Raw genomic sequence first — 22,689 nt, forward strand, 5'->3', positions numbered from 1 at the left:
GAAAAGCGGGGAATGGATGAGAGCTGAAGACGGAGGACCAGTGTGCGACTGCTGATCCAGGAGAACAGACTGGGTAGCTGGGTGGCACCATTTTCACCATTCTTGCGCATGCGCACCTGCGGGCACCGCAACAATCCACCCCAGTAGGCTAGCAGCGCCATCTAGTGGAGAACAGACCCAACCGGGTCAACTTTGCTCTTCAAGAACACAAACCTCACCGCCGGATTAATTTATGGACTATAAAGAGCTACATGGATTGACCTCTAGGGGAAAACAAAGCAATTTCAGTCCTACTTCAATCTGTTAGCAGGTTCATCTATTCAATTTTTTTTTCTTTTTCCTTTTTCTCTTTTACAATTCTTTTTCTTGAATACAGAAAGAGAAAAAACTCAATATTTTCAATTTTTATTAAAAATATGTCATTAATTTTTATTACTATATTTTTTACTTTTGTGTAAATTTTTTCAAATTCTACTTCCATCATTTTATTTTAGTCTGCTTCAGTGTACTCACCTTTTCAAATTTTCAAACAATTTCCTGTTTTTTCTTTCTTTTTCTTTTTTCTCTTTTTCATTTCTTTTTCTTGAATGCAGAAAGAGAAAAATTTCATTTTTACTCTCAATTTCTTTTTTAAAAATTTCATTTAATTTTTATTACTATATTTTTTGCTTTTATGTAAATTTTTTCAAATTCTATCTTACTCCCATCATTTTATTTCAGTCTACTACAGTGTATATTCACTTTTTCAAATTTTCAAATGATTTCTTTTTTTCTTTTCTTTTTTTATCTTTTTTCTTTTTCGTTTCTTTTCTTTCTTCTTAAATACAGAAAATGAAAAAATTCCTATCTTTTTAATTTTTATTAAAAATATTTTTCTTTATTTTTTTCTACTATATTCTCTACTTTTGTGTATATTTTTTCAAATTCTATTTTACCCACATCATCCATTTTAGTCTACTTTAGTGTATTCATTTTTTCAAATTCTTAAATGATTTTCTTTTTTTGTTCTACCCCTCCCTTTTTTTCTTTTCGTTTCTCTAATCTGTCAAACCACTTTCAACACCCAGACCAAAACACACCTAGGATCTAGCATCATCTATTCGATTTTTGTGTGTGTGTTTTTAATTTTTAATTTTAATATTTTTTAATTTTAATTTTTTAATTTCAATTTTTCTACCTCGTTAATTCCTTTTCTCCCTTCAAAATGACAAAACGAAGGAATTCACCCCAAAAGAAACAGCACAAAGAAATGACAGCCAGGGATTTAACCAACACAGATACAAGCAAGATGTCTGAAACAGAATTTAGAATCATGATAATAAGAATACTAGCTGGAGTCAAAAATAGATTATAATCCCTTTCTGCAGAGATAAAAGAAGTAAAAAATAGCCAGAACAAAATTAAAAATGCTATAACTGAGCTGCAATCATGGATGGATGCGGTGGCAGCAAGGATGGACAAGGCAGAACAGAGAATTAGTGATATAGAGGACAAACTTATAGAGAATAATGAAGCAGGAAAAAAAGAGGGAGACTAAGGCAAAAGAGCATGATGTAAGAATTAGAGAAATCAGTGACTCATCAAAAAGGAACAACATCAGAATCCTAGGGGTCCCAGAGGAGGAAGAGAGAGTAATAGGGGTAGAAGGGTTATGTGAGCAAATCATAGCAGGAAACTTTCCTAACCTGGGGGAAGACAAAGACATCAAAATCCAGGAAGCACAGAGGACCCCCATTGGATTCAACAAAAACTGACCATCAACAAGGCATATCATAGTCAAATTCACAAAATACTCAGGCAAGGAGAGAATCATGAAAGCAGCAAGGGAAAAAAAAGTCCTTAACCTACAAGGGAAGACAGATCAGGTTTGCAGCAAACCTATCCACAGAAACTTGGCAGGCCAGAAAGGAGTGGCAGGATATATTCAATGTGCTGAATCGGAAAAATGTGCAGCCAAGAATTCTTTATCTGGCAAGGCTGTCATTCAAAATAGAAGGAGAGATAAAAAGTTTCCCAGACAAACAAAAATTAAAGGAGTTTGTGACCACTAAACCAGCCCTGCAAGAAATTTTAAGGGGGACTCTCTGAGGGGAGAAAAGATGAAAAAAAAAAAATATATATATATATATATAAATAAATAAATACCAAAAGCAACAAAAGATTAGAAAGGACCAAAGAACACCACCAGAAACTCCAACTCTACAAGCATCATACTGGCAATAAATTCATATCTTTTAGTACTCTAAACGTCAATGGACTCAATGCTGCAATCAAAAGACAGAGGGTAACAGAATGGATAAGAAAACAAGATCCATCTATATGCTATTTACAAGAGACCCACTTTAGACCTAAAGACACCTACAGATTGAAAATAAGGGGATGGAGAACCATCTATCATGCTAATGGTCAACACAAGAAAGCTGGAGTAGCCATACTTATATCAGACAATCTAGACTTTAAAATAAAGCCTGTATCAAGAGATGCAGAAGGGCATTATAATCAAGGGGTCTATAGCCAAGAAGACATAACAATTGTAAACATTTATGCACCAAATGTGGACGGACCCAAATATATAAATCAATTAATCACAAACATAAAGAAACTCATCGATAGTAATACCATAATAGTAGGAGACTTCAACACCCCACTCACAGCAATGGACAGATCATCTAATCAAAACACCAACAAGGAAACAATGGCTTTGAATGACACATTGGACCAGATGGACTTAACAGATATATTCAGAACATTTCATCCTAAAGCAGGGGAATATACATTCTTCTCCAGTGCACATGGAACGTTCTCCAGAACAGACCATATACTGGGACACAAATCAGCCCTAAGTAAGTACAAAAAGATCGAGATCATACTGTGCATATTTTCAGACCACAATGCTATGAAACTCGAAATCAACCATAGAAAAAAAATTTGGAAAGGTAACAAATACTTGGAGACTAAAGAACATCCTACTAAAGAATGAATGGGCTAACCAAGAAGTTAAAGAAGAAATTAAAAAGTATATGGAAGCCATTGAAAATAATAGCACCACAACCCCAAACCTCTGGGATGCAGCAAAGGCAGTCATAAGAGGAAAGTATATAGCAATCCAGGCCTTCCTAAAGAAGGAAGAAAGATCACAGACACAGAACCTAACCTTACGCCTTAAGCTGGAAAAAGAACAGCAAATAAAACCCAAAACCAGCAGAAGACAGGAAATAATAAAGATTAGAGCAGAAATTAATGCTATCGAAACCAAAAAAAAAAAAAAAAAAAAAAAAACCAGAACAGATCAATGAAACCAGAAGCCGGTTCTTTGAAAGAATTAACAAAATTGAAAAACCACTAGCTAGTTTGATCAAGAAGAAAAAGGAAAGGACCCAAATAAGTAAAATCAAGAATGAAAGAGGAGAGGGGCGCCTGGGTGGCACAGTCGGTTGAGCGTCCGACTTCAGCCAGGTCACGATCTTGTGGTCCGTGAGTTCGAGCCCCGCGTTGGGCTCTGGGCTCCCTCTCTCTCTGTCCCTCCCCCGTTCATGCTCTGTCTCTCTGTCCCAAAAATAAATAAACGTTGAAAAAAAAATTTTTTTTAAAAAATAAAAAAAGAATGAAAGAGGAGAGATCACAACCAACACAACAGAAATAACAATAACAAGAGAATATTACGAGCAATTATATGCCAATAAAATGGGCAATCTGGAAGAAATGGACAAATTCCTGGAAACATATACACTACCAAAACTGAAACAGGAAGAAATAGAAAATTTGAACACACTCATAACCGGTAAGGAAATTGAATTAGTATTCAAAAATCTGCCAAAAAAACAAGAGTCCAGGACCAGATGGCTTTCCAGGGGAATTCTACCAAACATTTAAGGAAGAGTTAACACCTATTCTCTTGAAGCTGCTCCAAAAAATAGAAATGGAAGGAAAACTTCCAAACTCTTTCTATGAAGCCAGCATTACCTTGATTCCAAAACCAGACAGAGACCCCACTAAAAAGAACTATAGATCAATTTCCCTGATGAACATGGAAGCAAAAATCCTCAACAAGACATTAGCCAACTGGATCCAACAATACATTAAAAAAATTATTCACCATGACCAAGTGGGATTTATATCTGGGATGCAGGGCTGGTTCAATATCCACAAAACAATGTGATTCATTACATCAATAAAAGAAAGGACAAGAACCATATGATCCTCTCAATAGATACAGAGAAAGCATTTGACAAAATACAGCAAACTTTCTTGGTAAAAACCCTCAAGAAAGTAGGGATAGAAGGATCATACCTTGAGATCATAAAAGCCATATATGAACGACCCAATGCTAATATAATCCTTAATGGGGAAAACCTGAGAGCTTTCCCCCTAAGGTCAGGAACAAGACATGAATGTCCACTCTTGCCACTGTTATTCAACATAGTATTGGAAGTCTTAGCCTCTGCAATCAGACAACACAAAGAAATAAAAGGCATCCAAATCAGCCAGGAGGAGATCAAACTTTCACTCTTCACAGATGACATGATACTCTATATGGAAAACCCAAAAGATTCCACCAAAAAACTGCTAGAACTGATTCATGAATTCAGCAAAGTTGCAGGATATAAAATCAATGCACAGAAATCGGTTGCATTCCTATATGCCAACAATGAAGCGACAGAAAGAGAAATCAAGGATTCAATCCCATTTACAGTTGCACAAAAAAACATAAAATACCTAGGAATAAATATAACCAAAGAGGTGAAAAATCTATACACTGAAAAATATAGAAAGCTTATGAAAGAAATTGAAGAAGACACAAAGAAATGGAAAAAGATTCCATGCTCCTGGATAGGAAGAACAAATATTGTTACAATGTCAATACTACCCAAAGCAATCTACATATTCAACGCAATCCCTATCAAAGTAACACCGGCAAAAAAAAACCCACCAGAGCTAGAACAAATCCTAAAATTTGTATGGAACCAGAAAAGACCCCGAATAGCCAAAGCAATCTTGAGAAAGAAAACCAAAGCAGGAGGCATCACAATCCCAGACTACAAGCTATACTGCAAAGCTGTAATCATCAAGACAGTATGGTACTGGCACAAGAACAGACACTCAGATCAATGGAACGGAAGAGAGAACCCAGAAATGGACCCACAAACGTATGGCCAACTAATCTTTGACAAAGCAGGAAAGAATATCCAATGGAATAAAGACAGTCTCTTCAGCAAGTGGTGCTGGGAAAACTGGACAGCGACATGCAGAAGAATGAACCTGGACCACTTTCTTACACCATACACAAACATAAACTCAAAATGGATGAAAGACCTCAATGTAAGACAGGAAGCCATCAAAATCCTCAGAGAGAAAGCAGGCAAAAAGCTCTTTGATCTTGGCCGCAGCAACTTATTACTCAATACATCTCCAAAGGCAAGGGAAACAAAAGCAAAAATGAACTACTGGGACCTTATCAAAATAAAAAGCTTCTGCACAGCAAAGAAAACAATCAGCAAAACTAAAATGTAACTGACAGAATGGGAGAAGATATTTGCAAATGACTTATCAGACGAAAGGTTAGTATCCAAAATCTATAAAGAATTTATCAACCTCAACACCCAAAAAACAAATAATCCAGTGAAGAAATGGGCAAAAGACATGAATAGACACTTCTCCAAAGACATCCAGATGGCCAACTGACACATGAAAAAATGCTCAACATCACTCATCATCAGGGAAATACAAACCAAAACCACAATGAGGTACTACCTTACACCTGTCAGAATGGCTAACATTAACAACTCAGGCAACAACAGATGTTGGTGAGGATGCGGAGAAAGAGGATCTCTTTTGCATTGTTGGTGGGAATGCAAGCTGGTGCAGCCACTCTGGAAAACAGTATGGAGGTTCCTCAAAAAACTAAAAATAGAACTACCCTACGACCCAGCAATTGTACTACTAGGCATTTATCCAAGGGATACAGGTATGCTGTTTCCAAAGCACACATGCACCCCCATGTTTATAACAGCACTATCAACAATAGCCAAAGTATGGAAAGAGCCCAAATGTCCATCGATGGATGAATGGATAAAGAAAATGTGGTATATATACAATGGAGTATTACTTGGCAATCAAAAAGAACAAAATCTTGCCATTTGCAACTAGGTGGATGGAACTGGAGGGTGTTATGCTAAGTGAAATTAGTCAGTCAGAGAAAGACAAAAATCATATGACTTCACTCATATGAGGACTTTAAGAGACAAAACAGATGAACATAAGGGAAGGGAAACAAAAATAATATAAAAACAGGGAGGGGGACAAAACAGAAGAGATTCACAAATATAGAGAACAAACTGAGGGTTTCTGGAGGGGTTGTGGGAGGGGAGATGGGCTAAATGGGTAAGGGGCATTAAGGAATCTACTCCTGAAATCATTGTTTCACTATATGCTAACTAATTTGGATGTAAATTTTAAAAATTAAAGTTAAAAAAATTATATATTGTACACATATATATTGTACACACATACATATTTATATATAATTATATTAATTATACATATATTACATATTATGTACATAATTAAAAAAAATTTTAACATTCATTATTGAGAGACAGAAAGATACAGAGCACGAGCATGGGAGGGGCACAGAGAGGAGGAGACGCGGAATCTGAAGCAGGCTCCAGGCTTTGAGGTGTCAGTACAGAGCCCGTCACGGGGCTGGAACTCACAAACTGGGAGATGGTGACCTGAGCCGAAGTTGGACGCTTAACCAACTGAGCCACCCAAGGCGCCCCTATATATAATGTTTTACTGCAATGAAGTAAAATAGAGTGCTGGATATATATAATGTATACTATATATATATATATGTATATATACACACACACACACACATATATATATTGTACAAATATGTTATATATAGTACACATATATATTGCATATATAATTTGTTACTGCAATGAAGTAAAATAGGCATATACAATATAAGTAAAATAATATATACCATATATACAATATATGTTATATATTGTACACATATATATTATATATGGGTAGGTAGAGCAGAGAATTTTTAGGGCAGTGAAACTACTCTGTATGATACTCTAATGGTGGATACATGTCATTATACATTTGTCTAAACTCATAAAATGTACACACCAAGAGGGAACCCTGATATGAACTATGGTCTTTGGGGGTCAATGTAGGTTCATCAGTTGGAACAAATGTACCACTCTGGTGATTTGATGAGGGATATTAATAATTAATTAATATTAATAATGCTGGGCTATGCATGCGTGGGAGCAGAGTGTTTAGGAGCCCCTCAAACTTCCTGTGAACCTAAAACTGCTCTAAAAGTCAGGTCTATTTTAAAAATAGATATGCAGGGGCATCTGGGTGGCTTAGTCAGTTAAACGGTGGACTTCGGCTCAGGTCATGATCTCACAGTTCCCCAGCTCAAGCCCAGCGCTGGGCTCTGTGCTGACAGCTGAGCCTGGAGGCTGCTTTGGATTCTGTGTCTCCCTCTCTCTCTGCCCCTCCCCCACTCACACTCTGTCCTCTCTCTCAAAAATAAACATTAAAAATTTTTAAAAATGCATATGCAAATTTATACTTAATGTTCTTTCCTGTGGCTATAATTTTTAATTTTTTCTTCCAGATAGAGTTACCATTACCATTGTAATTCATACAGCAATGAAAATCACATAAATAATGACCAGATAGTGAACTGTATAAGAAAGATTTCCAGTGTGATGCTGGGTTAGTGATTTTGGTACCCTTAATAACCTAAAGGACAATTAATTTGGCCCCTGAGGGTTTTACACCTGGTGGCAATACATTTTAGTGTGATTTGGAGCGGTGAGAGTATACTAGTATTTGATGGGTGAGAGAAGGGCCACTAGGCAAGGGTAGGACGAAATGAGAACCATTAAGACCAGCGACTTCTCTGCAGATCAGTTTTAGGAAGCAGGGCGTAAGAAGGTAGAATTACGTGGAAACTTTGTATGTCCACGCCCCCTGCAGACTCTTTACATACCCTCCGGTGAAGGCGTACCCCGTCTGAAGACCAAGACGTCACGTCACAGGGCCTCGCCTAGCCGACAAAAACTGGCCTCCCGGTTCCCTGCCCAGCCCTTCCGGTCCCGGTTAGAGCGAGCCCGCGCGTCCCCGTCTCACCCACTCCCGGCGCCGCGCGCGCCCCCGCCGCGCCCCGCCCCGCCCCTTCCGGCCCGGGAGTTTTGATTTCCTTGGCGGGCGGAAGCGGCCAGAACCAGACGATTCCAAAGCTTACCAGGGGCTGTGGGCGCTCGCTGCTTCGCTCGGGACGGCTGGCCGCCTCCTGTGTGCTTCTACCCGGCCCCGCCCCCCCGGCTCTCCACCCCTCTGCCCCTCAGGTCAGTGTGTCCCGCCATAGATGAGGGCCAGGGTCGGAGCTATGCGCGGCGTGGGGGAGTGGCGGCGCGAGCCCGGCTTGTTCTTGGCTCTCCGGAGACTGGAGAATTTCCCCGGAACCCCACCTTGCGAACCCACTTCCCGGTTGGTATAGTCAGCCTTTCCGACGCCCCAGTTTTCTCCTTTGTGAGTGGGGATAATGATCCTACCTACCTCAGGGTTACTGAGGTGCAGGCAAAGCGTTTGCCGCTCAGGAGACTGCGAGAGTTGTGATTTCCATGCCTGCCACGTTTCCGTGACCCTGTCTCCGCGAAAAGAAGTTGAAGGAAGGGTTCCAAATTAATTCTGTTCGTACAACCCAGTTTACTGGGGCAGTGCAGTTCAAAAGGAAATGTGTTGTGTGTTACCACCCCCTTTTCAGAGTTCAAATCCTTCCTCTTCCTTCGCCTTCCCAAAGTAGTGGCTTAAGAGGCTTACGCAAAAAGGGATATGCCCTGACTGCCAAAGCAGTACAAGGAGCAGCACCACCAAGAAACCGGTGGGAAAAAGGGGAACTCCTAGAGGCGAGCGTCCCAAGCAAGCACCTTGGATGAATAATCGTACTTGAGCTTTACCTTTGGTATTTCTCTTTGGTGGTGGAACGGGGTAAAGTGGCGGTGGGTTTCAGAGGTACCTGGAGTTTTGCTTAGAAGCCTGTTTTCCCTTTTTTGTTCATATTTTGGTTTCTGTTTACTGTGTTGTTTGGGAGAAATCAGAAACTCCTTTACTACACCCTCACGGGCTTGTTTCACCAGTGGATCTATCTTTCCTCCGTATCTACTGTGGACCCACCAGATGGGCAAATGAGTCCCTGAACGTCTTTAGGAATGAATGCCTCTTCGTTGGTGCTCTCAGAAGCCAATGCAAGGGAGCAAGACAGGATGTTAAATGTATCAATTACAAGGCCACATTATAAGCTATTCGGTATTCTACTTCTCATTTGAAAGATCTTCAGCATCAGTATCTTACCAAGCTCATAGATGAAGTAAACGTATTACCCAGCAAGTAATAGCATAGCCCAAATAATACTATTAGTAGGAAATTGCCCCTAATTTGTTGCTCTTCTATAAACTTTAATAATAAACCTATTATCTAAGCAGTGCTTGTTTCCTCAGGGAAGTGCAACATCCCAATTGTTTATGCCCCCAGTTCTTCTATTTAGTCACACTCAGAGGACGTTCAGGTAACTGATTGGAGTCTAGTTTTCTTCATTATCCACAGGTGAGAGGCTGCCTTCCACATTGATCATACATCTCCTTTAAGCAGCTACAGAATTGGGTTCCTCTAGCCCTGTTCTTCTTGTGTTGTATATTTCCAAACTTTTGAGGATAAACAGGGCACTTAAGAATATTTGCAACCAGCTCCACATCCACAAAATTTGAAAACCAAGTAAAATCTGTTGTCATTAAAGCAGTTTGCAACGCAAACACCAGTTTTCTTCCAAAAGCATCAAAAATGATGATCCCTGGATTCAGTAGATATAATTTAGGCCCACGTTTGTATTACTCATCCAAAGGCATGGTGTAATAGGAGGGTGGGGGGAGTAGATAAAAAGGAAAGAGAAAGAGAAGGTGCGTGGTTCCATCTTAAATTGGCACAAGTTGATCTCTGCTAGTTGACTCGAGGCCATGACCTGGAAGTTCAAAACTCACTTGGGAGAAATCTATTAAGAAAAGTTAATGGTGAATTCTTATATTCCTCATCGGGGGATGTGACTTTCAACATCATACAAATGATTTTTTCCTTTTGAGTGTGGCAATTGGAATCGCCCAGTTCTTTATATGGAATTTAGATATGGGCAGTGGTGGCAAGTAGGATTCTTATACTTTGTGAAGCTTTTGCCCATTTCCATTTCTTTGTCTTTAGGCTTTGAAATGTCTCTTTGTGTTTCCTCTTTAACCCATGTGTTCTCAATACCCAGTATTAGTTGGGCTTTGCTCTAATGAACCTGATTGTCTACTTTTATAGCAGGCAACTTTGTAAACAGATTTATAGCCTGACCTTCCCCCATTTCTAATCTGCTCTTTGTCCTCTCCCTCATGAAGATCCCAAAGATTTCCTTTCTTTTTCTTTCCTTTCTTTTTTTTTTTTTTAAAGATTTTATTTTTAAGTAATCTCTACACCCACTGTGGGGCTCAGATTCACAACTGTGAGATCAGGAGTCGCATGCTTTACTGACTGAGCCAGTCCAGGCACCCCAGGAGCCCAAAGATTTTTTTATGTTGACTATACCTTTACTGCTGTTGTTGCCTGTTTTGAAATTTCTTAGTTCCTATGTTTCCTGCCTTTTTGGGGTGGTTCCACTTCATTCCCATCTTTGCCCCGCTGACAAATACTCTTTAAAAGATTTCTTAATTAGTACTGCTGTTAAGGATGTATTTTATCCTGTGCCTTAGGTGCCAGTGAGAATAAATATGACCACTGTGATATCTCCTTGCCTGAAGTAACTTGCCACTCCAGTGGAAGTAGAACTGTTCCATTGTGGGGGCACCTGGGTGGCTTTGACTCTTGATCTGAGCTCAGGTCATGATCTTGTGGTTTGTGAGTTTGAGCCTGGCTCTCTGCTAATGGTGCAGAGCCTGCTTGGGATTCTGTCTCTCTTAATCTCTGCCCCTCCCCTGCTTGTGCTCTCTGTCTCTCTCTCAAAATGAATAAATAAACTAAAAAAAAGTTCCTTTGTATATCCCCAACTTTACTGTGGCCTGACGTTGCTTCTTCTGTTGCCCTACCCCATTCATGCAGGTTCAGCTAGATTAAAAATTCAGTCTGCTTATTAAGTTGGCCCAGTGCCGTCTCTTCCTAGGAAATGGCTACTCTTTATTGGATCAGAATGTCTTTTGCCCATGATCTTTATCTTTCTTGCTATAATAGCTTTGACGTTGAAATTAAAACTTTTTTTTTTTTTAAGGCTGATGTTTTTCCTTGAGTTTGAATTTCCCTTCCAGAGCTTCTGCTATAGCATTCTGTTCACTGAACAAATTTTTGAAGGCTTTATACTCACCATAATTTATCTTTTATCTCTAAGTAAAATGATTCATGGAATCAGAGTGCTTTATGCATTTTAAAAGGAGATTTAAAAGGATCTTTGAAAAAATATCCTTTGAGGCTCCTAGGCTTTTTTTGATTATTTCATTCAGTTTTTTCTCTACTTTGATTTAAGAAGATGCCCATCCTCACTGTGTTAAGGACCTCCTTTTCTAAAATTTTTTTAAATATTTATTTTATTTTTGAGACAGAGACAGCAAGCGAGCATGAACGGGGGAGGGGCAGAGAGAGAGACACACACAGAATCCAAAGCAAGCTCCAGGCTCTGAGCTGTCAGCACAGAGCCCAATGTGGGACGTGGGGCTCGAACTTGGCAACCGTGAGATCATGACCTGAGCTGAAGTTGGACGCTCAACCAAATGAGCCACCCAATCACCCCTCTCCTTTTCTTTTATAAACTTACCACACTTCTGAGGTTGAACGTGCATTCTAGATCTTCCAAAGTCATGACCATTATTAAGGCTTAGTAACATGCTGGCCACTCAGCTCTGGATGAGACAGGACGAAGAACAGAGAATGTGAAGGTAGTGAACATGGTGCTGGCCACCCATCAATCTGAGCCTTCGGTGGCTTGCTAGAGGTCTGCCTGTCGGTGAAGGGAGACTGTCTGGTTCTAGAAATGAGCGCCAATACCAGGTGTTCACTACTGAGAGGCAGTAATGAAGTTTCCAGGTGGAACTTGCTTCCCAAGTCCCAGTTGGATATGCATGTACTCACTTAATGTTTTGAAATGTTAGCGAGAATGGGTCTGAGGATCCTGAACGCTATTCTGTCACAGCTACTCCACTGCTAAGTCACCAAGGGAGATTTGTGCATAGGGGTGAGGCCAGGCAAAGGGAGGATTTCATCTCTAGCTGGGCATTGGCTTCAAACCCCTTTGTGAACTTTAGAGTCCTGGTGTGCTGTGCTGGCCTAGATGGGACATTCTTGGTGCCTGACTCAGTGATCTCGGCTTTCCTGGGCCTTCTGATTCCTGCTTGGCTTTCTAAGGGGTGTCAGGGCATCTCCTCCCAAGGTGAAATCCCTAGTCCTGTCCTTCCATACCACCCTCCAGAAAGGAGAGTCCCTTAAAGAAACCATTTCTCTGTAGGTTCAGAGATCTTTCACCCCATGTCTACTCATAATGAAAGCTCCACTTTGCAACACCAAAACTCATGTCCTAGGACTTGACCTATATATAAATGCGCACTTTTAGAAAATTTTAGAAATCTGCTTCCTAGAAATTATCTTTTACTGTTTTACCTTTTTCCTTCTTGGCTTCTATGAAACGGTATTCTTTTAATTCTTTTCCGTTTCTTTCTGCCTTTTCCCACTCCTAGATATAGGTCTGGTGTGGGCAAGACCTTAGCTGTCTGCATTTGAAAGATTTGTCTTTCACTTTTAAGTCTTTGTACTAACTGTAACTGATTTTGTGTGTGGTGTGAGAGAGAGATCCAGTATTCTTTTTTTTTTCATGTGGCTAACCCATTGTCCCTGCTCCAAATCTGCATTTCCATTTGCTGGTACCTCTAAAAGCAGTTTCAGTTCAGTACATGTCAACTTTTTTTTTTTCCCCCTGGAATCTTTGCACCTAAAATTCCCTCTTTTCCCAGTGCTCATCTTCTCATTCTTTTTGGGCTAATGACTCCTGTTAAGGTCTATCGACCAAAACCACTAAGAACACATCTGTAGTAAAAAATATTAGGTGTAGTAACCTTGCTGCAGCAAGAGAAACCATACTTACTAGGAATTGAGAAGGGCCTTCTAGGATCTGAGTTTATGGTGGTGATTTTAAGAAAGGATTAGGGAAGCAAGAACCCGTTTTAGAATGGATGCTGTCAAAGAGCTGGGGCATTTCAGCACATGGGTATCTTAGGAAGCAAGAGGTGGGAGGATGTCATGGATGAGAAAACAGCAATCAATGTAAGAAAGGATTATTATTTTAACCACCTCCAATTTGATTGCCTGAGGGCTGATTTTCTTTTTCTCACTTTTCATCCTTTGAATCGGATCTTGACTTAAATATTACCGTCTCAGCAACCCATTCTCACCATTGTTGCTTATTTCTTTCCCAGTACTTATGACAAATTTTAATTATTTGCTTACTGTCTTTTCCGCTAGAATGCGAGATTCATGAGGGCAGGAACCACCTTTCTTTCCTTCTGCATTTTAAGGCTTAGTGCAAAGCGCAGGTCTGGCACAGCATAGGTGCTCAGTAAACACATCTGTATGATAAATGAATAAACAAAAATTCGGGGTTGACAGTCTGATTGCAGTAGCACTTCTGTCAGATACTGCTAATCTCTAGTTAAAATCAACTAAGAGCATATCTTCCACAAATAAGACAAAGCTGATAAGAGTGTGACCTTATGCAGTCATGTACACAATAGGGCCCTACTTGTCCTTGGTTTTTTTTTAAATTCTACCTTATTTTAAAATGCAGGAAGACAAAATCAAACAATATCTACCAAAGACGTTTTTACAACTAATTTTTATATATTTTTTGTTACATGCTTGAAAGTATAGCTGACCCTGAACAACATGATTTTGAAATGTGTGAATCCACTTATACCTGGATTTTTTTTTTTGGTAAATAGGGTACAATACTGTAAATGTATTTTCTCTTCCTTATGATTTTCTTTTTTTTTTTTTTTAAGTTTATTTATTTTGAGAGAGAGACAGTGCATGTGAGCAGGAGGTGGGGGAGAGAGAGAGAGAGAGAGAGAATGAATGAATCTCATGCAGGCTCTGTGTTCCACACAGGGCACAGAGCTCCACATGGGGCTTGATCCCACGAACCTTGAGATCATGACCTGAGCCAAAATCAAGAGTTGGACAGTTAACTGACTAAGCCACCCACATGCCCCTTCCTTATGATTTTCTTAATAAATTTTCTTTTTTCTAGCCTACTTTATTGTGAGAATATAGTATATAATGCATATGAAATACAAAATATGAGCTAATTAACTATGTTATTGATAGGGCTTCCTGTCAACAGTAGGCTGTTCGTAGTTAAGTTTTAGGGTAGTCAAAAGTTATATGTGGATTTTCAACTCTGCAAGGGAGTTGGTGCCCTTTACCCCTGCATTGTTCGAGGATCAACTGTATATGTAACATACATAAGTTGAGCATAGCAATAAAATATGTATCATATATTTTTTTAATTGTATATCATTGGAATCTTAATTTGCATTTCCCTGATAACTAATAAAATTGAATGTTTTTTCATGTTTTTATTGGTCCTTTGTGTTTCTTTATGAAATGCTTTTTATTTCATTTGCTTATTTTTTCTTTTGGGTTGCCTTCTATATTGTATATAGTATGTTCTGGATAAAAACCCATTGTTTATAAGTGTTACAAATATTTTCTCACATTTATGATTTTCTTTTTTTTTAAGGATGTCTTTAAATGGGCAAAAGTTCTTAATTTTAACATTTTTTTTATGATTAACACTTTATTTAAAAGATTCTCTTCTGTCCTGAAATCATGACAATATTCTTTAAAAATGTTTTAAAGTTTATCTTGCATATATAAGTCGTTGCTTGATCTAGAATTGATTTTTATGTGTGGTATGAGATAGGAATCCAGGCTTTTTGTTTGTTTGTTTGTTTTTTACCATATAGTAAATCAGGTTTTTTTTTTTTTGTATCATTTATATGCCCAAGACTTATTTATATTTGCACTTATAAGGTAATCTCATAGTAGTTCCTTTTTTGGTCATGTACTATTTCTGTCTTACAGGTTCCTTTTGTAATTTTGTAGAAACTTCCAGGAGGACTATGAAAGATTATGATGAACTTCTCAAATACTATGAATTATATGAAACTGTTGGGACAGGTAATCTTTTTTTTTTTTTCCTGGAGGCAGAGGACAGATCAACTATTTGGGAATAACAGTGCATTTGGGCAGTCATGAGCTTTTCAGTTTAACCTGTGTAGTTTTAAAATTCTTCAACTTACTTTAGAAAGAAAAAGCAGAGCAAGAGAGGAGAATAGTAGCAGGGGCCTTGTAGGTCATTTTATTTAGAATAAAAGTCACTGGAGAGTTTTGAGCCAAGGAATGATCTATCTGACTTTTGTTTCTGCTTTTTTCTTATTTTAAAAATTTTTTTATGTTTTAATTTTATTTTTGAGACAGAGACAGTGTGAGTGAGGGAGGGGCGGAGAGAGAGGGAGACACAGAAGCCAAAGCAGGCTCTAGGCTCTGAGCTATCAGCACAGAGCCCGATGCAGGGCTCGAACTCATGGACTGTGAGATCATGATGTGAGCCAAAGTCAGACGCTTAACCAACTGAGCCAACCAGGCACCCCTGACCTTTGTTTTTAAGGGTCACTCTAGCTGCTTTACTGTGAAAAGATTAGTTGGGAAAGGCAGGGGTAGAAGCAGAGATATGTTAAGAGATTATTGCATTAATTTAGGTGAGTGATGGTAGAGAATATGGTGACTTGGATGAGGGTGATAGCAGTGAAAGTAGTGAAAGGGGTGTGATTCTGTACGTATATGTGTTTTAATTTGTTGAGGTATAACGGTAAAATATGCAAAGTGCATTAGTCTTGATGGAGTTTTTTGTTTTTTGTTTTTAAATTTTTTTTTTTAACGTTTATTTATTTTTGAGACAGAAACAGAGCATGAACGGGGGAGGGTCAGAGAGAGAGGGAGACACAGAATCTGAAACAGGCTCCAGGCTCTGAGCGGTCAGCACAGAGCCGGACGCGGGGCTCGAACTCACGGACCGTGAGATCGTGACCTGAGCTGAAGTCGGACGCTTAACCGACTGAGCCACCCAGGCGCCCCTGGAGTTTTTTTTTTTTTTAATTTTTTTTTTTCAACGTTTATTTATTTTTGGGACAGAGAGAGACAGAGCATGAACGGGGGAGGGGCAGAGAGAGAGGGAGACACAGAATCAGAAACAGGCTCCAGGCTCTGAGCCATCAGCCCAGAGCCCGACGCGGGGCTCGAACTCCCGGACCACGAGATCGTGACCTGGCTGAAGTCGGACGCTTAACCGACTGCGCCACCCAGGCGCCCCTGGAGTTTTTTTTTTAATGTTTGTTTATTTTGAGAGAGAGTGAGAGACCATGTGCGTCTGCACACAGGGGAGGGGAGAAAGAGAGGGAGAGAGAGAGTCCCAAGCAGGCTCTGTGCTGGGGGACCCAGTCTCACAAATCGTGGGATCATGACCTGGGCCAAAATCAGTGTTGGATGCTTAACCAACAGAGCCACTCAGTTGCCACTTGATGGAGTTTTACAAACATGTCCACCTATATGTTCCATGCTCCCATCAAGACAGATTTCTTTTTTTTGACAGATTTCTAGTCAATACCTGTCTGTTTTCCCCCAAGGTAACGACTGATGTATTTTGAAGACAGAGCCAGTGGGATTTGTTAATGGGTTGGGTATGTAGTGGGAGACAAAAGAGAAGGGCTAAGGATGGCTTCTAGATTTTTGGAAAATGTTGAGTTGCCATTTACTGAGATGGGGAAGACCATAGCAGGGACCTCCAGCGCTTCTTTTTATTTATTTATTTTTAATGTTTATTTATTTTTGAGAGGGGGGCGAGGGGCAGAGAGAGGGGATCAGAGGATATGAAGCAGGCTCTATGCTGACAGCAGAGAGCCCAACATGGGGCTTGAACTCACAAACTGTGAAATCATGACCTGAGCCAAAGTCAGATGCTTAACTGACTGAGCTACCTGGGTGCCCCAGGAGCTTCTTTTTCAAAATATGAAGTTGGCAGTTTGTTTTAGATACCAAAGTGTAGACATTTATCTAGCATTTGATCCAGTTTTGAAAAATCATATCCTTTTGATTCAGTTTTATTTATTTAAAAAAAAATTTTTTTTTAATGTTTACTTATTTTTGAGACAGAGAGAGACAGAGCGTGAACAGGGGAGGGGCAGAGAGAGAGGGGGACACAGAATCTGAAACAGGCTCCAGGCTCTGAGCTGTCAGCACAGAGCCCGACACGGGGCTCGAACTCACAGACCATGAGATCATGACCTGAGCCAAAATCGGACGCTTAACCGACCAAGCCACCCAGGCGCCCTGATCCAGTTTTAAAACAGTAGATGTTTCCCATTGTCTTTTATCTCAACAACTTTATATTGTGTTGTAGCAGTTTTAATTATAAAGCAAATTTATTTGCAATGTTACTTGTAAAGCAAATTTCTAAACAGTGAATTCTGTTTTCCTACTTCTTCATTACAAAGTTAAAGATTCTATCATGGTAAAAATCTTCAGCTAGACATCGGATGAGGAGAGGTTAAAGTCATGGCTAGTGCTTTGGAAGCGATAGGAAGAAAAAGCCACAAACTTCCAGGAAAATATGATTTATAGAGCTTTTTAGAAGCATATGGAGGGGCACTTGGCTGGCTCAGAGCATGCAACTTTTGATCTCGGATTCAGTTTGAGCCCCATGTTGGGTGTAGAAATTACTTAAACATAAAATCTTAAAAAAAATAAAATAAAAGCATGTGGAGAGGTATTTGTGCCTGAGTCCTCAGGTTGTTCTGATGATGATTTTAGGTTACTCTTGCTTATCTCTTCGTAACACATTTTTCTATACTTAGGTGGCTTTGCAAAGGTCAAACTTGCCTGCCATATCCTCACTGGAGAAATGGTAGCTATAAAAATCATGGATAAAAATGCACTAGGGGTAAGTTAAAATTATTTAAAAAATATCTATAGATCAGTTTTGTAAATTAAAACCTGAATTTGCTCTATGTTCTAGTTACTACTTTCATTAGAATGATCTTTCTATGGCTTGTTGGGCTTGTTTTTTAGATTGCAAGTTAGGTATAAATCTCTGGTTTTATTTTTTTTTTATTTTTTATTTTTTTTAATTTTTTTTTTTCAACGTTTTTATTTATTTTTGGGACAGGGAGAGACAGAGCATGAACGGGAGAGGGGCAGAGAGAGAGGGAGACACAGAATCAGAAACAGGCTCCGAGCCATCAGCCCAGAGCCTGACGCGGGGCTCGAACTCATGGACCGCGAGATCGTGACCTGGCTGAAGTCGGACGCTTAACCGACTGCGCCACCCAGGCGCCCCTAAATCTCTGGTTTTAAAAAGTAATCTGGGGAAGGGGTTACTTTGTCCTTAATTTTAATGCCAGGCCATGGTACATATCTGGTCTGTGGAGTCCATTTTCCTACAGATGTTTCATAGTATTACAGGTGTTTCTGGATATTAATATCTCCTGTACCTTCTCACGATCCCCTTGCTAAGTGTTGATCTCTTTTATGATAGATAGATGTGAGCTCTAGAATTTTATTCAAATTGACGTTCGAAGTTATATCATTAAGTCCTTTTTGTAATCAGCCTCTTGCTCATATACATGGGTGTTTCCAGGACTGGGCTGATTGTTACCTCCTGAAACAGCTCATTCAATATGTGGTTTTGGTTTTAATGTACATAAAGTTTATTGTTTTTATATTAAGGGAAGATGGGTCTCTTTTGATGGTCTTTTGGGCCTATTAAACCCTTTCTAGTGTTTGAAGTCACCCTGAGTGGTCTTTTGTTTCTAATTTTTTTATTGTTGCTCATATCATTTGGTTTCTTAGTTTTGGTCTCCTGCTGAGAATTTACTAGTCTCTTTGTATATATGTGTGGCTGTTTCTTCTTTTTGTTTTAAAAAAAATTTTTTTTAATGTTATTTGTCTTTGAGAGAGAGAGTGTGAGCAGGGGAGGGGCAGAGAGAGAGAGACAGACAGACAGGGAGACAGAATACGAAGCAGGCTCCAGGCTCCAAGCTGTCAGCACAGAGCCTAATGCAGGGCTCAAACCCAAATACTGCGAGATCATGACCTGAGCGGAAGTCTGACACTTAACCTAACTGTCTGAGCAACCTAGGCACCAGTGTTTTTTTTTTGAAGATAAATTAGAAAACAGTAAAAAAATTATTTTTTCCTCTAACCAAAAATCTGAGTGTTAAACATTTTTTTTCTTGTGGATTGAGTTAGCATTATAATTATTAGTAGTGTACCACTGAGTAAAACAACGCGAAAATTTTATAAATGTTGGTAATTATCAAACATAATAAGTAACATTTTTTAATTTAGTGAAGATTTTAATAAAGTAAGATTTTTTAATTAGACACATAGGACTTTTTTTGGACTCCCTTGTTGGAATGAGACAGAATTTAACATCAAGTGTTCATATCTATTTACTTTTATTTTTTTCTTATTTTTTATTTTTAAGGATGTAAGTGTTGATTAACATGAATAAATTAGAGAGAATGTGAGGAGTTCTAGTGCAGCAGTGTCCCTCAATTCTTTGAACTACTTCCAAATTATATGCCAAAATACAGTGACCTAATCAGAAATTATTTCTAATAATCCGTCAACTGACAATTCAGGCTCTCCTTCAATTTTTTTTTTAAGTTTATGTATTCATTTATTTTGAGAGTGTGTGCGCATAAGCCAGGGAGGTAACAGAGAGAAAGAAAGAGAGAATCCCAAGTAGGTCCCACACTTGCCAGCACAGAGCCCAAATCAGGGCTTAATCTCACAAACTGAGAGATCATGACCTGAGCCAGGATCAAGAGTTGGAAGCTTAACTGACTGAGCCATCCAGGCACGCCCCTGGAATGCTAACCTAAGGGGTTCTCAGACTGTTTTGATTTTTCTGGACATTGTATTATTCACCCACATCAAACTGTCTTTCATAAAACCCTCAAGGCCTTTCTTTATGTACACACAGATAATTTTTGTTGTATTTTTCTGTGCTGTTGAACAATTTGGCTATTGGTTGCTTTTGCTACTCAGTAGTAAAGCTTTTGTTATTGGTGCTTGGAGCACTTCCAAAATAGGTTTATTGCTCATGTACTGTGTTTTGTCACAGAGTGATTTGCCCCGTATCAAAACGGAGATTGAGGCCTTGAAGAACTTGAGACATCAGCATATATGTCAACTCTACCATGTGCTGGAGACAGCCAACAAAATATTCATGGTTCTTGAGGTTAGTAGTATGGTCTAGAGACTGAAAGGTATTTGGTTTCTGTCTTAGTCCACTTGGGCTGCTATAACAAATATCACAGACTGAGTAGCTTATGAACAACAGAAATTTATTTCTCATAGTTCTGAAAGCTGGGAATTCCAAAATTAAGGGGCTGGCATGGTCAGGTGAAGGCCTTCTTCCTGATCCATAGCTGGCACCTTCTTGCTGTGTCCTTAATGGTAAGAGGGACCAAGGGATCTCTCTGGAACCTCGTTTATAAGAGTCCACTTATAAACAGATTTTTTTCAGTATGGTATTGTAAATGTATTTTGTCTTCATTATGTGTTTCTTTTTTCCAGCTTGCTTTATTATAAGAATATAGTGTATAATACATGTAACATATAAAATATGTATTAATTGACTGTTTATGTTATTGGTAAGGCTTCCTGTCAACAGTAGGCTTTTAATAGTTAAATTTCAGGGAGTCAAAAGTTATATGCATATATAAAACATTTAAAAATAGAACTACCATATGATCCAGTAATTCCACTATTGGGTACTTACCGTAAGAATATGAAAACACTAATTCAAAAAGATATATGCACCCCTATTTTACAGCATTATTTATAGTAGTCAAATTATGGAAGCAGCCCAAGTGTCCATTGATAGACGAATGGATAAAGAATATATGGTATGTGTATGTACACACACATACACCACACGCGCACACACACTGTGGAATATTATTCTGCCATAAAAAAACGAAATCTTGTCATTTGCTACAACCTGGGTGGATCTAAAGAGTATAATGCTAAGTGAAATAAGTCAGAGAAAGACAAATACCATATGATTTCACTCATGTGGAATTTAAGAAACGAACAAAAAAGAGACAAACCAAAAAACACTTTTTAAAAAGATTTATTTATTTTGAGAGAAGGAAAGAACAAGCGAGGGAGGGGCAGAGAGAGAGAGGGAGAGAGAGAATCCCAAGCAGGCTCTGCACTGTCAGCATGGAGCTTGATGCAGGGCTTGAACTCACAAACTGTGAGATCATGGCCTGAGCTGAAGAGTCAGACACTTAACTGACTGAACCACCCAGGTGCCCCTCTTAACTATAGAGAAAAACTGATGGTTATCAGATGGGGGGGGGGGGAGGTTGGGTGAAACAGGTGAAAGAGATTAAGAGTACTCTATCCTGATGAGCACTGAGTAATGTTTGGAATTGTTGAATCACTACATCCTACATCTGAAACTAATGTAACATATATGTTAACTATACTGGAATTAAAATTAAAAAAAAGTTACATGCAGATTTTTGACTGTGAGAATGGTCAGCACCGCCAACCCCTGTGTTGTTCAAAGGTCAACTGTACTTACATACAAATCCCTACATGTATTTTAGGTGTGTGTGAATACATACATCTGTGTGTTTTCATATATATATAAATATATATACACACATAGGTGGCTTATTAGTTTCTGTCACACAAGTGGTTGCCTACTATAATATTCTGTACCTTGTTTTTTTTTTTTTTTTATGCACTTAACATTTTAGCTTGGAGACCATCTGTGTATATTTGTAGAGGTTTTTAATGTTTTTGTTTCACTTCATTTTGCATTTCTTTCTTTGTGTATATAAAGTAGGCTGTTTATATAAATCTTATTGGAAAGCATTTAAAAAATTGAGGTATAATTTTTATATGCTAAAATGCACACATTAGGTATACAGTTTGAAAAAGGTAGACATCTATGTACTTCCCACCCCAGCCTAGGGATAAAACATATCCGTTATGCCCGAAAGTTTTCTCCTGACCCTTTGAAGTTAATCCCTATAACCCTACCTGTCCACTGTACTTCTCAGTGACCAATGATTTGATTTTGGTCACCATAGGTTAGTGTTACCTGTTGTAGAACTTGATATAAATAGAATCATACAGTCTGTACTCTTTTGTGTTTGGTTTCTTTTGTTCAGCATAATGCTTTTTGCAAGTCACTGTATCAATGTATACTCTTTTATATCTTGCTTTTTCACTTAATACTGGAGATTGTTTCATATCAGTTTGTAAAGAGCTTCCTTTTTTTTATGGCTGCATAGAATTCCATTTTATAATGGAATTTAAATAGTGTGAACATATTTGGGTTGTTTCCAGGCTTTGTTACAAAACAATACTGCTGCAGTGGATAATCTTGAAAGTGTATCCTTTTTTAAAGATTTATTTTATTTTTAGAGGGCGGGAGCAGAGGAGAGGGGTACGGGGGAGAGAGAGAGAGAGAGAGAGAATCCCAGGCAGGCTCCACACTCAGCATGG

The 22,689-nt window shown here is 38.8% G+C and overlaps 1 protein-coding gene across 1 annotated transcript in view; it reads left to right on the plus strand.

Annotated features, from left to right (window-relative positions):
- Positions 1-8,224: 8,224 nt before the first annotated feature.
- Positions 8,225-22,689, plus strand: part of MELK (maternal embryonic leucine zipper kinase) — a 92,217-nt gene continuing 77,752 nt past the window's right edge. Inside the window, exons 1-4 of the mRNA XM_043565613.1 lie at positions 8,225-8,381; positions 15,184-15,279; positions 18,012-18,097; positions 20,285-20,401. Coding sequence (XP_043421548.1) covers positions 15,222-15,279; positions 18,012-18,097; positions 20,285-20,401 — 261 coding nt within the window. The 5' untranslated portion in view covers positions 8,225-8,381; positions 15,184-15,221. The remainder of the gene's footprint in view (positions 8,382-15,183; positions 15,280-18,011; positions 18,098-20,284; positions 20,402-22,689) is intronic.

This window comes from Prionailurus bengalensis, chromosome D4 (genome assembly GCF_016509475.1).
Source record: "Prionailurus bengalensis isolate Pbe53 chromosome D4, Fcat_Pben_1.1_paternal_pri, whole genome shotgun sequence".
NCBI classification, from domain to species: Eukaryota; Metazoa; Chordata; class Mammalia; order Carnivora; family Felidae; genus Prionailurus; species Prionailurus bengalensis.